This window comes from Cottoperca gobio, chromosome 11 (assembly GCF_900634415.1).
Source record: "Cottoperca gobio chromosome 11, fCotGob3.1, whole genome shotgun sequence".
Classification (NCBI taxonomy): Eukaryota; Metazoa; Chordata; class Actinopteri; order Perciformes; family Bovichtidae; genus Cottoperca; species Cottoperca gobio.
In genome coordinates, this window is record NC_041365.1 from 5,702,113 (window position 1) to 5,720,503 (window position 18,391).

The 18,391-nt window shown below is 41.5% G+C and overlaps 1 protein-coding gene across 1 annotated transcript; it reads right to left on the minus strand.

Moving 5' to 3' along the window:
• Positions 1 to 380: 380 nt before the first annotated feature.
• Positions 381 to 15,461, minus strand: poc1bl (POC1 centriolar protein homolog B (Chlamydomonas), like). Its single transcript, XM_029443501.1, has 11 exons — positions 15,297 to 15,461; positions 11,994 to 12,444; positions 9,878 to 10,047; positions 8,292 to 8,481; positions 7,987 to 8,172; positions 7,292 to 7,409; positions 5,659 to 5,835; positions 4,683 to 4,814; positions 3,602 to 3,712; positions 2,143 to 2,295; positions 381 to 2,061 (listed from the first exon to the last, which is right to left on the minus strand). Exons 2-11 carry the CDS (start codon positions 12,377 to 12,379, stop codon positions 1,921 to 1,923), a joined length of 1,764 nt encoding a protein of 587 aa, XP_029299361.1. The 5' UTR covers positions 12,380 to 12,444; positions 15,297 to 15,461; the 3' UTR covers positions 381 to 1,920.
• Between the last annotated feature and the right edge of the window lie 2,930 nt (positions 15,462 to 18,391).

Genomic DNA, 18,391 nt, shown 5'->3' on the forward strand with positions numbered 1-18,391 from the left:
CAAAAAGAGTAAAACATTCATGATTTACAGTATCATTAATTTATCTTTAAATGAGTTCCTGGATAGAAAAAACATATAATTTTATGATTTAAAATGGCTTGATTAGCAATATTTGCTGCATTGATGTACACTGTTACTTACTCCATGTATATTAAAAATATACAGGTTAGCTAAAACATGAATGTAAATTAACAGTCGAAGTGATTTCCAACATCAACTATTTAAATTCCTCTCCTGACCTTGACCCTGTGGTCAGTATAGGAACTATGGCCTGCCATTAGTACTCAGTGTAATTTGCTTTCCTACCAGTAGATGGTGCCAAATGACTGTGAATACTGACACACACACACACACACACACAGAAAATGACAATGTTCATCTGTGGTTAGTTTTTTTTTATTTATTCTTTCAATCATCCCAACAGCTTTAAACACCATTGACCCATCCATCCCATTTCAATCACCCTCATCTTCATATCAAGTAATCATCACCGCCATCCCTTTTGCATTTTCAGTAGTTTTAAAAAAGGTGCTTTACGACAGCACTGTCCCACTCTGGTCTCTTAAACCAAACATTATTTACAAAGGTAACACAAAACAGGAGTCCTCTTGCTGTACATGTTTACCGACTGTATCCATCGACCAGTGTGAATATCTCATATTCACAAGTTCAAAAAGGACCACGGATGCCAAACATTGCTCAGCAATAAGCAGTCTTCGGCAAATACAGCTGCAAGTCTACAAACATTTCAACAACAGTTACACTCGTAGTCATTGAATCTCAGTAGAAACACCAACAGGAGTGTTTTATGATGCTGCTTCAAGTACAGTTTACACACTGGAGTCTCAACAAATCAGTCTGGCACTGCCAAGATGAAGGATTAAATCAAACAGGCGCTCCCTTTAAGCCATTTTGTGTCTAAATAAGATGAAGTGCATCAGGCCAGTGTTGTTTTAGCTTTTAGCATTTAAACACATTTCGAAATACATTAGACATCAGCTGGCACATTTAATTTCGGCACAAACAAGGTCTTTAAGGATGACAACCAACGGGGGTTCTTCATTTTACACAAAAGAGAAGAATAGATTACAACATACCTGTCAACTCACTTAGCCCCCGGGGGCGAATTGCACTTAGTACAAATGCTTAATGAATGCTTCAAGTCTTGTTCAGGCACCATTCTACCGTGAAACTGGCTCCACAGACACAAGATAGAATTAAGAAGCAGTCTAGTATGACCGCGGCGCTCTCTCCCTGTTTCCCTCTCACATGATGGAGCATGTTAGGAAGTAGCTGGTTTGGGGCAAAGTGCTGCAGGACCTTACATTCCTGGCCCGTTTTCTTTTTCTTTTTCTGACAACTCAACAAACAGGCATTAAGATTTAACAACAATAATTCTTATTAATTGCACATCACGGTAACTTTCTGTAGTGCAGCATGATGTTTGCATGACATTTTCTAGGAAATGCTTCAATGTTGCTGAGAGGCACTTATTCATTCTCTGGACAGTCCAATGAGTTTCGCTGCTTTCAAGTTGTCTCATTAGATGAAAGAATACATGAAAGTAACGACACTTCAGATGTGCACTGGACTCCACTTTGGTTGCAGAGGCACTTGGATGAAAGCAACACAAAAGTAAAAGTCTAAAAGTCTCGAGTTCAGCCGGTCTCCTTAAAAAGTCCAAATAAACCTCGGCTTGCCATTCTCATTCACTCTGCCGCGCTGTGCATTCCGTCATTCAGTCATTCACATGGGTACAAAAGCTCTGAATTAGGTGATTCATTGGCGCCAAGTGACTGTTTCACCACCTTTCATTTGCTCGCCATTGCCATTCAAATGGAGAGCAGTCATGGCGAGAAGACATCCACTGTAGTAATTGCACTATGGTAAAGAAGGTCACTTGAGGTTCTCTGCTACTTTCTATCCTTCGTACCACTCAAACTTCCACTGCTGATTGTTGTCCCCGGGGGTACATCGCGTCATCTGGGCGTCTGAGCGGCCCTCTGGTGTGTGGTAGGCGGTCAAACACATGTCTGATTGAAGGTGGACGATGGTCCCGTCCTGAGAGGTTTTAAGGAGAAAGTTTAGATTAGAGGTGTGGACCAATGGGTACTTGGGGTGTACTTATGTGTGAAGCCCTACCTTTCTGAAGTCCCAGGTGACACTGGGAGGTTTGGGCTCCTTGTCACCAACGCAATGTCTCATACTGATTGAAGTCTGTCCCTCGAGTACCTCAGCACACAGCTCTGTCACCGAGTTGAAACGGATCTCTTTTTGAGATGTGTATTCAAAGTACTGCAGCAGAAGAAAGAGCTGGTTATTCTGTATATACGGCATGAATAATAGAATGGAAACTACTTTGGAAAGAAACCCAACTGTAAAAACAGCAGTGACAGAGTAAAACCCTGCTCTGCCTGCTTTCTAATTGTTTTGGTACATCTCTCGTTCTACCTTAACCTCTCTTCTTTATTAAGAAAGCCTTTCAACAAGCACTATAGTGCAGTTAGGCTTGCTTTTTCCTACTAGGATTACACAAGGTTTTCCTCTTTTCCGCTGCTGTGGCATCAAGTCCTGGCTAGGCCACCATTGCATGTGTGTGTGTGTGTGTGTGTGTGTGTGTGTGTGTGTGTGTGTGTGTGTGTGTGTGTGTGTGTGTGTGTGTGTGTGTGTGTGTGTGTGTGTGTGTGTGTGTGTGTGTGTGTGTGTGTGTCTCAAGGGGTCTCAGTACAGACGTGAACACGAATCCAACTCTCCTGTCTCTGGTGTCAATTCAACATTCTGGCCCATAGAGAAAAAGGATGCAACACTGCCTGGGCTACCCATTAAACAGAGGGTCAGGTAATCAATCTTCATACTTCCCCATCCTTCTCTTAACATCTCATACATCTTTCAGGTGCATTAGGCCCAATAATGGTAGTTTGTAATAAAGGACTTACTCGGGGGCCCCTGTGTCTAGCTTCAAACTTATTTACCCAGGCTGTGCCATTCACTGTGCTGACGAGGCTCATGTATCTTTGAAATGAAACGTGGTTCTTATGTGTGCCAGAGAAGGAGGGGCAGGAGGGAAGGCGGTGAAGGGCCCTTCAAGGTTTTTGTTTCAGTGGGGAGACATACAAACATTGATTTTCAGTCACACATGGTGCTTTCTGTGACTGGGGACACCTGATGCGGTGCATCAGTGGGGTAATCAGAGATATCGAAAGGAGCCCTGCCTGTTGTCTGACTCCAACATTAAATATACATCTTCACAGACAAACAACCTGCTGGTTGCTAAACCGGCCATCACTGCAGTTGGCAGGCATTCAGTTTAAAAGTACCTGTGATTCAATTGCACAATATTGTTGGGTGTAGGTGCATGCAATTCCAAACTTAGTTTTTCCCTTCATTAAATTCAAGTCATGCTGGACACACCGGCAGAGAGCAATTTTCTGTTGTAAATCAACTGTGGCAGCTCTTTTTAGGGGTTAGCAGAAAGGGTTGACATTTCAAGATACATCTCCCACTGGGCCAAGAGAGGTTGTGAGATTGTGACAAGAGGGAATACGTGCACGAGAGGGAGGAAGAAAAACAGAATAAACGAGGTGTGAAATGTGTGATGTACCTGGTTGCCTCCCTGGCCGTGGCAGCCAAACAGAGAAATGTGGGCACCTGTGGGATTGTGCTCTGGGGAGTTGTAGTCCAGACATTCTGAGTGTATCCCTGAGCTGCGCACCTGGCAGGAGGAGAACAATAACTATCAATAAAAAAATGTGAACGCTTTATTGATTCCTGATAGAAGTTTCTCTTGTTTGTTGTATTTCTTTAGAGGCTTGTCAGACGTAAAGTTGCTTGAAATACATCCATTTCTTTTACTGATGCTTTCTTATCAAACTGCCAATGTGTTTTACCTCTACACTTCTTAGTTAGTAATACCATTCCACATGCGCGAGCAATGCCCTCGCCCTAACATGTGACTTCACAGCTCTTGAAGTGTTGCATGGCAAGGTGGTGGATTTGTGGATGTTAGTGGGATCGTTTTTTGAAGTGGGGTTCTATGAGGTACTTCTAGTCCGTGTATCATCTGGCGTCTGCCTTCAGTTTGGAGAAGCAGACAGGAGTTACGGCACAGAAGCAAAGTAATGTACTGCTGTGGATGGGGGCAGCAGTAAAACGTATTATACTCAGGGACTGCCGACCACCATCTACTGTACGTAATACCCACTATGGAGAAGTACCTCATAACACCCCACTACAAAAATGCCAAACTATCTTTTTAAGGCCTAAGAAATCCTTTAGAGATTTTACTTTTTTTCCTTCAGACACAATTGTTACATCGCTGTAGCTGAAATGTAATCATTTTAAAAACCCAACCGAGAATTACGTGCAAAGCATTTGAAAATGGAACACCCCGCCAGGTGTCTGGATTGTTATGTTATAGAGCCCAGTCCAAATGGGATTCAAAGCCTCTGCTTGTCTTAGTCCAGCCGTCTCACTTTCAACAGAACTTTCCCGCCAGCCTAACCCCCCCGTTTCACTCCAAATAAATGGAATTTAAAAAAAAGGGAAAGACAATTGCAATGCCATTTCTTTCTGACTTCAGTAACTACGTCTGGTGCTAAGTCAGACCAAGATCTGCGATAAGTGCTGCACTTTGATTGTGACAGGACAAATAATGCAATACAGATACGGAGGCAGACACTCACAGCCCCATGCCAGCCCCCCCTGTCCTCAGGTATATGTAGTTCAGGGTAGATATTCTTCAAATACCAGTCAAAGCTGTTGCATTTCAGCCTCTCCCTCAGCAGCAGCCGCTCTGAGATATCCCCATAGGTCTCCTGGAAAGTAAACACACAATGAATAAGTCCTCTTTCACTGGAATGCCAAACTTAATTAAAGACACGTGTAACGACATCACCTCATCTCCACTCTTTGACTCGTCTTTGAAGCAGCTAAAACTAAACAGTGACGCCATAAAGGTAAATATTGACATCTGTGAGAGGACCCGGAAAGTAAATGGCCTGATTGGTTGCATGTAATATACGTATATCAGATAGCTGTGTTTGCTGAGGTTGTTAACTTACCTTTCAAAGTCCAGAGCAAACAGACAATGTACAACTTTTAACTGCCTGAGTGGAATGCAACTACAGGCTCTCACGGATACACAAAACTAGTTCATCCTCTGCAGTCTGTTAACATTTTATGACAGCAGCATAATATACTCGGAGCTGATGATCTGGCAGTGCTGTGTTCAATCTCCCCCTGACCAGGTAATTTATTGTTTGATCAAAGATCCCCGACATTAATAATGTACTTCTATCAGATAGGCGAAACTGAGATACATGAATTTTTGATGGTGCCCAATACTCAGAACCTGAGAGGCACACGGCATATGTATCGCACGCACACTCGTGCACACGCCTGACACAGTCAGACAGACAGCGTTTCATCATATGTTGACACCTAGAGAGGTGAATCACATCATATAAAACATCTAAATCCAACATTGAAGGTTAGCTGTATTAACATGGTGTTGCAAGGCTTCAGTTTAGCAGTTGAGTGAAGAACAAGCCTGTAGAAATACAGAGTTTAGCACCGAGATCATCTATTTTACGATTCAGAGTATTTCTAGCTAGACAGACTGTATAAAAACTTGCTTCCTCTAATTTGTAACTGTCCTACCTTTTTGGCCGGGGGATTCCTGTTGTAGAAGTGTTGTTTATAAGAGTCCATCCAAACCTCTGCAGCTCGTACGGTATTCTGGAGGAAGTTGGGCCGTGCATAAGGGGCCTTCTTAGGGAACACATGGCCTACATGAGAGCAGGGGTGAATCTCCAGGCTGCCCCCGCACTGCCACACCTGAGGAGGTCAAACACATGGCATACCATATAAGAGATCTTCTTTAACCTCATAACCTGGAAAACAAGTTCTTTATCGTTGTTAATAATCTCCCAGAGGTAGGTTTACCAAACCCTTGTACGCAGTTAATATTCATATTCCCACTACAAGATTAAATATATGGATGTCATGCTAATGGCTAGCAGCGTATACTGTACGCATTGATCTTACCACATGGAAACCCTTAGCATGATGTAGATGTTGACATATTATGATAGAGAATCAGCAGTTACACAGATCTGGTGATCATTAACTAGGTAGCACATTATCTATTGTTTACCGTGAGTTGAAAGGATGTGTTACAACTGGTGAACTTTGGCACTCAAATGTACTACGCGTGTGTTTATGACTTGGCAATAATAACCTGCCAGGTAATTATTTATTTGACAAGAGTCATTTGCAACAGGTCTGCTTGATGGGCGTTGATTGTGGCGACTGATGCAATGCTAGAAGTTCTCTCTGAATGACAAACACAGCTCTTTACCTTCAAACTTCATACATATTCAATCCCTGAGTCATGCATTTGAAAACATTTTGGATGTATGGTTATACATTTGCTTGATATTCCAGCATGAACAAAAAAAAAAAACACCCTTAAAACTAATGAAAGGTTGTTAACCTGGTTGTTCTCAATATTCAGCTGAGCTATGTTCCAATCACACAAGGCACAATCATTATCATATATCCAAAGCCATCACATGACAGTCCCTTCCATCTTATTCTCAATCATTTTACTTCACACTATTTTTTTTTTTTTTTTTTTTAGCACAGGTTTGAAAACCAATTCACTAAACATAAATTATGTATGGCAAAAAAAAAAAAAATGCATAACACATCACTCAGGGGAACAAGCCCATCCGTCTTCACCCGTAAAGCACATACACACTATAAATCATGCACAAACTATTTAAGTTTCCTACCTTTGCATGCTCCTGCTCCAAACACACACAGAGACTCAAATCTGGGCCAATTTGAGTGACGCAAACAAGTGAAAAGCGACACCAACGTCACAACAAGGTATCAGCCAATATCAGGGCGCAGTTTCAGATGTCGTTACTGACTGCGATCTGACACTGACACGTGTCCCTCTCACACCGACTACCCACTGATCGTCAGCTGTCAGATGGATGAATCAAAAAGGGAACAGTGGCATACACACTATGAAAAAGAAGATTCTCTTTGGAAATAAAATGCCAATCAACCTCATTAATGTGTCCGCCTGCTCTTTATCACAGTAACAAACACTCTGAGCTAATGGATGTTCTGTCTGTGAGTAGGAGGTTTTGCTAACAAAGCAAATGAGATGAATCACCCTTTCTCAACATTTTCAAAAGCCGTGCTCTGGTCTCATGTTGCTAAGTGGCATCGTGATGGTAAAGTAGTGACTGTGTGGTCACTGAAGGAGAACTGAACTCACCCTGAAGGAGAGCTCCAGGTTTTCTCCTCCCCACACCTCCATGCCCATATCATATGTGCCCAGATGCTCAAAGTAGGCCCTGCTCACAGCAAACAATCCACCTGCCATTGTTGGAGACCTGGTAGAAACAGTGAAAATAAGAGAATAGTCATTTTCAATCCAACGTTCACACCTCCATACACAAAAATAACTAATTTAAAGACTCAATTACTCAATTAAAAGAAGCCTTTAAAGGGTAACTATACCTCAAATAGTAATAATCCTGCCCACATCCTGTACAGTGCAAATCAGGCATCACAGACTTTAAACTCTTTCCTCCGAAAAAGGTTTTGTGTGAAGTTTCTTTATAAAAGTCAGCTTCAACGTGAGGCAGCGTGAACTTAAAGTTAATAGATTGTTATGTATTGTACGAGAGTTTACGTTATTATGGGCGTGACGAAACTGAAAGGAGGATTGGGATACACCACCTGTTTTCAGTACGGGCTTGATCCAGAAGTTTTAAAGATCAGTTAAACATTCTCAGGGTGTAATAGGAGTGGAAATATAGAAAGTAAGTAATACAGTAATATAACACGTACAAATTAGCAGCGAGAGGTGTATTACATTTTTGAGAGCAGAGCGCTACACTGGGACGCGCCAATCTGATAAAAGTGATCTCCCATGAGAGTAGACCTCATGAAGTATCATACTGTCACCTGATGGGGTCAATCCGAGACTTGCGCCTCTTGCGTTCCACTTCGGGGACCGAGTGCCACTGAAAGGTGAGTCTCCAGTCGAAACCTCCGATCATCGGCTCATCCGTTTGCATGTAAAACTCAAAGGTGTTCCAGTCAATGGTGTCGATCACAGGGCACACAATGGTACTGGCATTTTGACCAATCCTAAACACAACGCATGGCCAATAACGTGCAGGGAGAGAGAGATACAATATTGGTTTAGTATTTGAGTTTTAATTTGTAGGTCAGGTTGAGATCCTACAAATATTTAGTGAACAACCCACCTTTCAAGCAGAGGCTCAATCCAGCCAGGGACACACTCACAGTGGCAATCAAGGAATGTCAGTACTTCACCCGTAGCATAAGTGGCACCAATGAGACGCGCCCGGACCAGACCCTCCCTTTTGTTGGTGCGGATGAGCCGCACACGCTCCACTTTACTGATGTATTCAGCCAGTTGGGATTTCAGGTAGCCTATTTTTCAAAACAAACACACACATAATCATCATTACCATGTGTAGAAATACTCGTGTAGAAATACTCTGTTAGAAGTAAATACCCTGCTTTCAAACTTGTGAAATTGACCAAGGGCTCAGTAAACCTGTAATAAGACATGACAAATGATTTGATGATTATATTTTGTGTTAATCTAAATTTGAATCTGCAAAGTAACTAAAGCTGTCAAATAAACATAATGGAGTAAAAAGTACGGTAAGTGCATCTGAATTGTAGTGGAGTAGAAGTATAAAGTAGCAGGAAATGGAAATACTCAAGGAAAGTACAAGTACCTCAAAAAGCTGAGAGATACACAACTACTGCCAAATCAGTGAATTATAAAGTGTGTTATGCTGCAGAGTGGAGTTATAATGCTCTGCAGTTTTGGAAGTACTAGCTTTTTAATAATAATTACACATTTATCACGTAAGTTGAGTAATTTGATTCAATGTTAACATAAAACATATTGGTTTAACCACAATCAATAAGTTAAAAATGTTGATGAGTAAATTACTAATACGTTTAAAAGTTAACTTCAATATCAGGTGAGTGGCGTCTGTCTGTCTGTCTGTCTGCCTGCCTGTCTGTCTGCCTGTCTGCCTGTCTGTCTGCCTGCCTGTCTGCCTGCCTGTCTGCCTGCCTGTCTGCCTGCCTGTCTGCCTGTCTGCCTGTCTGCCTGTCTGCCTGCAGTAACTGTTCCGGTTGGGGAGTGGTATGTTGAGCATTCCATTTGGTCAGGGTGGTCAGAGGAGAGGAAATGATGTCATGGCAGCTCAGTGCACACTGAAGTCATCATTATGATGTAATGTCTCCCGATACACACACAGACTAGACTAGCTGGGACCAAATACTAATTCCATTAGGACAGAAATCAAGCTACTCCTATATCCAGTTTCTAAGACGAAGTAGTATCATCTACACAGTCAGCTGATGGAGAAAAGCTAGTAAGTTGACCAATGAGTTGAGACTATTTTGTCACAAACAGTATACAATATATATATATACACAAACACACACACCCACCACATTCAGCACACCGTGAAGTAACGCTAATCCTGATCACAATCTCATCATTAAAGCAATGTGTCCGGACTAGTTCCGTTAAAAAAAAGTTAAAAAATAGAGACATTATGTATTAGTATTCACTGCTCCATTGATAGCATCTTTTTCCATAACAGAGTCGTGCTTGACTGGTTGTCTTCCACACTGTGAAAGTGAGAAATTCAAAGCAAAACTAAGGTTTGTTTTGTCCACTTTATTAAACTAGGCTAAGGCTGTCGGTCCTCTTTTCTGAGTTTGAAAGACTTTTTTTTACTGATGGTTTTATTTTTACAGACAAAAACATTGGTTTATTAATCATTGTAGAGTGTCAGACCTCGGTCACTGTAGTCATCAATGAGGATGATATCTTTCAACAGGATGGCAGGCGTGGTCTCCAGGACACTGTGAATAGTCCTCAGCAGGGTGGACCAGGCCTCGTTGTAGAAGGCTATGATCACAGAGGTTGTGGGTAATCGCCGGTAGTCAAACTTCTTACTTCGGCATCTGAGGTATTTTTGTGTGTGGGTGGTGTGGGGGAAGAGACAGACAGAGTTGACATACACAACAGTACACATGTAGATATATTTTTCTTTTCTTTTTTAAAGGAAAGCATCCTACAGGAACTCATACAAGCAAGAAATGATTTTCTCATATGGCCGGAGCTGATTCAGCAACTATTGTAGCAGGAGGAGGTATCTGGTCTTAATCCAGATGGCAAATCATTAAAACAATAAAGAGCCGCAGAAATATGGAAGGGGGTGGGGAGGGTATCACACCAGTGAGCAACATACCACAGCAGTGCTCTGGGAGAAACCACAGAAACTTGAGCAAACAGAGACGAAGAGAGCAGAACAGAGAGAGGGGACAGGGGTAACGCTGGATGAAATTCTAAATGAAAAGCTGTAAACTGATAAGTTGAGGGAATGAGAACAAAAAGGGGGCATGAGATAGAAAACATGAGAAAGGTCAAAGAGCTCTACCAGTGGCGTACAACACTGAGGGAGTGTAAGCACTGGCACAGGCTGAATGACTTCTGATCATGTTGCAGCCAGAGGCTCAAACCACATCTATGACACTGTTGGATGCAATTTGGAGTTAGAACAAATGCAGTACACCCTAGCACTAGTCACAGCCAATCAAATAGGCTGTTTCCCTTCCTTTAAAAGCAATGTGTTGCAACAGTTTCATGGTGAGAACAGAGAGTAGTCCAAAGCATCACAAAACCTGCTCCCAGGAGGAAACTCATTTTGATTTGATTCACCATCCGTTAACTGATGTATGTGAATATACAACATGGTACTCCTCACACTATTTAAGTAAAACTAGCTGGCATATCATCCACAACACAAGTCTGTAAGAGTATGAATGGAATATGTTCATGCAAAAATAGCATAGAGCACCACTGTGTCTTGAGTCATGCAACTTCGTCATGCTATGGGCAGGCAGAGAAGCACGAGCTCCATGACACCAAACCTGCACACCACTTCCTCTCTGCCAACTCATTCCTCACTACCCATCATGCACTGGGATAAAAGCGTCTGTACAGTGCACGGAATCCGATTTTAAATCACAAAAATCTAGTCCGAGATGTGGTTATGCTGGAGGACTAATAAAGATGTCTCTAGTTTGAATGCTATCCTTGCATATAAGCACAGGGTTGGACTTTGAACCTTCCTGGCAGTTACTCAGCCCAGTGAGAAGATCAAAGCATCTTATCAGTCTACCCTTGGATATGCAGGCGTCGCTGGTAAAATGGTTTATTCCAGTTTCACCAGGGCAAGATTCATTTAGCTGTGTCTGTAGTTTTAGTTTAGATCATTTAGCATGGCATGTTTAGTGCCAGAAATGAAAAATAATTATCCTTAGATGTAATCATAGAACTGCTAAAGAGAATATATGCATAATTGGGACACTCCAGGGAATTTAAAACAAATACATGCATTTTACACAAAGGGTGGTTCTCACCACACCGATGAATATCATAACTGGGTTTCACAGGTAGCCAGTAGATATAAGCGATAAGGCAAAGGCGGAAGGAGAAACTATTAATAAAAGTCATCATACTCTGTGTGTCATCACAAAGGCTGAGTTGAGAACAGCTGTAGACATTAGCTCTGGATGGAATAAATCCATTCAGACAGGGAGCTGCTTACACCAGCTTCAATAAGCCCTGCAATGCATCCCGAGAGCTTCCATCCTTGTTTCTAACTGTCAGTGGGAAACTGATCCCAGTAAAGAGCTCAACTTAATCTCTATTGAGAAATGTATCCCGAACACAATTGTAGCAGAGCAATCAGCTCCATGCAGCTTTGAGGGCCAGATACATATATGTTTTGGCTAGAACATCTGTGGCTATTAAATAGCAATAATAGAAGAATTATGGATTTTGTAGAAAACTAATTGAGTCAATTTAGTCTCACTTTCTGACTAGGATGCATTGCTATACTCACTCATTCATCCTGTGGTCCTGGATGTGCCGATGGAGGGAAATCTTATCACTGACATAGATGTTGATAGCATAGCGCTCCACACTGTCCTGCTCCTGTTTCTTTTCCTCAGGGCTGAGGTTGAGGTGTGTGACCCGACCCCACTCCCCCGGCGCATTGCTGTCTGGTGATGGCTTAATGTAGAGGGGCCTAGCCAGCTGCCCAACAGCGCCGTCCTCCTCTAAGGATAGCTGTCTCGCCATAACATCGTGGCCCTCGTCTTGGTCCTCTACAGAGGCAGAAAAGGGGATAGAGGTGCGCGCTAACAGAAGGTAGCCCAGCCACAGCACCCAGAGCAGCAAACCAGCCTTGGCCAGCACACCAAGTTTTCGAGAGTAACGCCCCCTCATGACGGAAAGCCCAGGAAGGCACCGTGACTGGCTGAGCTTCGGGGTGCTCTACAGGACACAGGCCTCTGAAGAACACAAAGAGAACATGATCATTCAGATTATTATAAAACATGTGAGAAATATAAAACACAGAGGGAAGGAAAAGTGTAGGCATTGAGAGAAACATTATACCATGGCACCACGCAAGTACCACTGACGGGAGGAGATTTACAAGATTGAACTCTTTAATCAAAGCTCTGCCGATTACAACCCATTCACAATTAAGTGAAGTTACACCCAAGTAAGACAGTACTAGCCTCTATATTTGCGAATGCCCCGAGGACACTGCTCCAATAGAGCAGACCAGCAGTAATCAACAGCGACATCATAAATATAATCGCATGCTCAGGGCTGCATTAAGATGCTCATCAAATACAAATTGCACAGATGGAAGAAGCTGAATTATGGTTTACAGTACAGAAAGTGTGCTGAAGAAATTGAGTCTGTGATGCATGCACTCCAATGACAGATGTGAACTTCATTACAGCGGTGCAGTTTAAGTCACACAGCACACAGTAATCTCCAGTGAGGAGGAGTTTCACCAAGGGCTGTGTGTTGGCAAGAATCTGGCGATAGAATACGTATCACGATACAGGGAATATGATTCAATATATTGCGATACTGTAAGCGAGGCGATTTATTGCGATTAAAAAAACAGCTACAGATAAAATATCACATTTTCAGTCTCTTACAAAGCTCCTCAAACACACAACCTGTTATACAGCATTCCCAGCTTTTGTGCAACATCTGCACATACAAGAGTAGCCTACATATATTTCATGTAGTATGGTACAATTAAAATTAGAATAAGAATCAGGCAGAGAAGGGTTCCTCATTTTAGGATTTCAATTCCCTTCCACTGAGTGGAAGTGTAAACAGGCCAAAAGCCTGGGTGGAATATTTGCACAAGGATGGATCCCTTTTTCCCTCATTTTGAAATAGGATTTGAGTTTGTAGGTAAACAAAGACAGTAATTTAGACATTTGTCTCAGACAGATCAGTTTAGCACGGCAGGATTTAAAAGAGGGTTGCGGGAAAAACAGACCACTTAGCTGTGTTGACACTGACCTGAATGTAATCACATAATTGTGTTGCATTAATATTAGAGCAGGGTGCCATTTACAGCAGTGCCAGCCCGTGCCAGACATGCTTAGAAGCAATACTGAAGAGCGCACACACACACACACACAACAACACACACAACACACAGTGTTTTCTCTTCCTCACACCAGAGCACAATGATTTCCTAATTCTGTAAAACAATGGTTAATTCTGGGAACAGTGTGACCTTATGTATCTATAGAGAAAACACTGTCAAATAAAAGGAGTGTGTGCAAAGTGCTGTGTGAGACATCTATGATACAGAGTCAGAGGAAACTCAATTCACTGAGAGTCCTTCAAGGCGGCAGCACAGCCCTTTCACTCCAGCCTGGGCCTTGGCCAAAGGACTCGGGAGTCCTGAGGTTACAAAATGGAGACGCCGGCAGACAAAAAACCCTTTTATTGGCTGTTCATCACACCTTCCACTCTCTCTGAATCTGATAGCCTTACTGGGGAGCCGTTTGTAACAAGCCGTAGGGGACAGAGGCATAAAATGCAGCTTAAATCCTGCCCCACTTCTTTTTGGCTGAGAGGGAACGAAACAAAAAAAAAAGTGGGCGAGGGATAAGATTTTCATTTGCTTCCCAAGCTGCAATCTGTTCACCCCAGTCACGCTAACAGGACTTTAACAAGAGAGAGCAAGTAAAAAGACAGGTCAACAATTTAGGTTACATTTTTACAGAAGAAACAAACTGTTTGAGTCACTTGATTCTAAGATGTCAGGTAAACTACGTGGCACATGAAAGAGACTCCAGTGCTCTCCATGGTTCACGTGGAATGAGCAGCATACTGTACAATACATGGCTCATTTCCTCATCACCCAGTCAAGAGAGGAGGACAAATATCCCACAAGCACCAGTGGGAACAGGTTACACAAACAGCAAAGCAACCCCCCCCCCCCCCCTCCCTCCCTCCTAACCAGTTGGCCCTTTTCAGTTTGTAAAAGACCCATAAGACAGGGTCACTGACTCCTCTCCACAACACAAACATCTCTTTGCTGCTTACATTCTGTGTATACAATACTGACAGCAACTGTTTTAAAGGAGCCGGGCTGTGATGAGGGATGACAGGCTTAATGTAAAAGCTGGATAGAGATGTTTTCATCACAACGTATCTGACACACATCCAAATAAATTCAAACAGACTTAAAATGTGCTGTAAAAACAGGGCAGCTTTGACACATTATTTTCTCTGGCTTCACTTGAACAGATGCCAAAAAATTGTTCCACATGAAAGCAAAAGTCAAACTCAATGTCCACCATATTGAATGAAATGTCAGCCTAATGACCCTCTACGGGCTGTCTAGGGATCTAACTTTTATCTGTAGGATGTTATCTTCACAGGTGTTAGGAGGAAAAGAAGAGTGAGTCCATGTCACGAGTATAGCGGCAGTCAAAACACACTGTAGCAACAGGTCTCTTCGTCTGTCACATTAAACCAATGTTAGGGTTATCTGTTTAGCAGTCTTCAGAGAGGGCGAAAACTCTCAATTAACGTCGCATTTATTATACAAAGTAGCACAGCCGTGACATATCTCAACTTTTTAAACATGCATCTACGACAAACAACTTTTAGTGGCCAAATAGCGACCAGTTGTTGTTGTTTTACGTCAGCATTAACGTCGTTGTCAACTCACTGCAGCGACTAAATGTGTGATTTAATGGTAAACAAGTAAGGAAGTTACCGACAACAATTACACTTTGAACATAATGTACACGACAGTTACAAAAGCACATTTGTCTGAGGAAAGCAACGGTGGTAGCTTGTTAGACTTTACCTTCAAAACAAGTTACATGTCTCGAAGTTTCTTTCAAGTTGCTAAGGCCGTTGTTTGTCACCCTGACTGCGGTCGTCTCCAATCAAACCTCTGGCTTGCAGATGTCAGCATACCCACATCCTCTCCTCCACGTTTGGCTTCTAACCCGTGTCGAAGCAGTCACGTAGAGGTTCCGGTGAGCCCTTTCACAATAAAAGCATCAAGGGGAAAGCTTAACGTTGAGCAGCAAGTGCAAATGATAGGGCTGTGCGATATAGCCAAAATCTTCAATGATATACAGGACTGTCTCAGAAAATTAGAATATTGTGATAAAGTTCTTTATTTTCTGTAATGCAATTAAAAAAACAAAAATGTCATACATTCTGGATTCATTACAAATCAACTGAAATATTGCAAGCCTTTTATTATTTTAATATTGCTGATTATGGCATACAGCTTAAGAAAACTCAAATATCCTATCTCTAAATATTAGAATATCATGAAAAAGTATACTAGTAGGGTGTTCAACGAATCACTTGAATCGTCTAATTAACTCGAAACACCTGCAAGGGTTTCCTGAGCCTTGAAAAACACTCAGCTTGGTTCAGTAAACTAAATCACAAGTATGGGGAAGACTGCTGATCTGACTGCTGTCCAGAGGACCATCATTGACACCCTCCATCAGGAGGGTAAGACACAAAAAGAAATGTCTCAAAGAGCAAGCTGTTCACAGAGTGCAGTTTCAAAGCACATCCACAAAAAGTCTGTTGGAAGGGGGAAATGTGGCAGGAAACGCTGCACAACCAAGAGAGATGACCGCAGCCTTAACAGCATTGTGAAGAAGAGTCGCTTCCAGAATTTGGGGGAGCTTCAAAGACAGTGGACTGAAGCTGGAGTCCAGGTATCAAAAGCCACTGTTCACAGACGGGTCCGGGAAATGGGCTACAATAGCCGTATTCCCATGGTCAAGCCACGTCTGACTTGGGCTATGGAAAAGAAGCACTGGACAGTTGCAGAGTGGTCCAAAGTCCTCTTTTCAGACGAAAGCAAGTTTTGTATTTAATTTGGAAGTCAAGGCGCCAGAGTCTGGAGAAAGGCTGGAGAGGAGCAAAATCCAAGTTGCTTGAAATCCAGTGTGAAGTTCCCACAGTCAGCGATGGTTTGGGGAGCCATGTCAGCTGCTGGTGTTGGTCCACTGTGTTTCATCAAGCCCAGAGTAAATGCAGCTGTGTACCAAGAGATTTTAGAGCACTACATGCTTCCGTCTGCTGAAAAGCTCTATGGAGATGAGGAATTCATTTTCCAGCATGATCTGGCACCTGCCCACAGTGCCAAAACCACCAGTAACTGGTGTACTGACCATGGCATTACTGTCCTCGATTGGCCTGCCAATTCCCCTGACCTGAACCCCATAGAGAATATGTGGGGTATTGTGAAGAAGAAGCTGAAAGACACCAGACCCAACAATACTAATGAGCTAAAGGCCGCTATTGAAGCATCCTGGGCATCCATAACACCTCAGCAATGCCACAGGCTGATTGCCTCCATGCCACGCCGCATTGATGCAGTAATCCGTGCAAAAGGATTCCCAACCAAGTACTGAGTGCATTAATGGACATTTTCAAATGTTTGATTTTGTTTTGCTGTTATAAATCTTTTTTTTTTACTTGGTCTGAGGAACTATTCTAATTTTTTGAGATAGGATTTTTGAGTTTTCTGAAGCTGTAAGCCATAATCAGCAATATTAAAATAATAAAAGGCTTGCAATATTTCAGTTGATTTGTAATGAATCCAGAATGCATGACATTTTTGTTTTTTTAATTGCATTACAGAAAATAAAGAACTTTATCACAATATTCTAATTTTCTGAGACAGTCCTGTATATATCACGATATAGCATGTTTTCTGGTGAATCAATAAATCAATAGTTTATATGAAATAATCACATGATAAAGTCTATGTATTGTGTGAATGAAAAACTTCAGTATTTTCACATTTTATTGAGAATTTAAATAAAATAACAGTAAATAAATAAAATAATAAATAAAATAAAAATGAATACATATTTCCAGCTTTACATTGACTATGTTTGCATCCATGCACACACAATCAGATTTAAAACATAGTTTGTTTAACTGAGTTTCATCAGAATTTGTGAGAATAATGAGTTAGTTATTATCAATTTAGACAACATAATTGTGTATCACAATATCTCGATATATTATTTTATCCCGATACAATTCCATTGACAGACGATAAATTATTAAATTTAATTATTGCCTAGTGCTAATAAATGAAATAGTTAATACACATTAAATATATGTGAATTTAGTCCTTTACATAGAAATATCTCTGACAAAACGTAATTGTTGAAAATACACATAAATAATAATTGTATTACATTAGCCTTTCTCTTATTCGTTCCTCATTCTTAACTTCCACATACAAAAAAAAGCAAGAGAGAAAAATACTTTATTGTACCTTACTTCCGGTGTTGGCAGCATCATCACCAGTTACTTGACGCAGCACTCAATGCTAACCACTGTTAGCTGTCATTGGTCTCTGCTGCGATTTCCCTCTGACTATATATATATATATATAATTGCTCCTCCAAACACTTGTATTGACCTATTCAATCAGTATGTACTCTGTACTGAATGGAAAATGTATACAAAGTAGGTCAAATAAGTTAACGGTATAACTTAAAAACGTAGGTCTGAGTTTTTGATAAGTTTTAAGTGAAGAAAAGCTGCAATAATTCAGAAATCTTCAGGATATCGACATGATTTGTAGGCTACTTGAAAACGAATATCTGCTGTGCTGTCGTCTCGTGTGATTTAAAAATAGTCACTTGAAAGCAAAGTGTGTTCGTGTGTAGGTGTCTGATGGTGTGTCGTTTGGTGTCATATTTAGTTTTCGTTCATCCAACAGATGTGTCTAAAATATATTTAGACACTATAAATATATAAATATTTATATTTAATTAATTTAAATATAGAGCTACTCAAACATACTGTGTCACGTGTTCTTGAACTGACCGACCTTTAGCCTGTATGTAAAGGGTGTCACTGTTTGTATCTATGAGATTATCATATTTAACATAATTCAACACAATG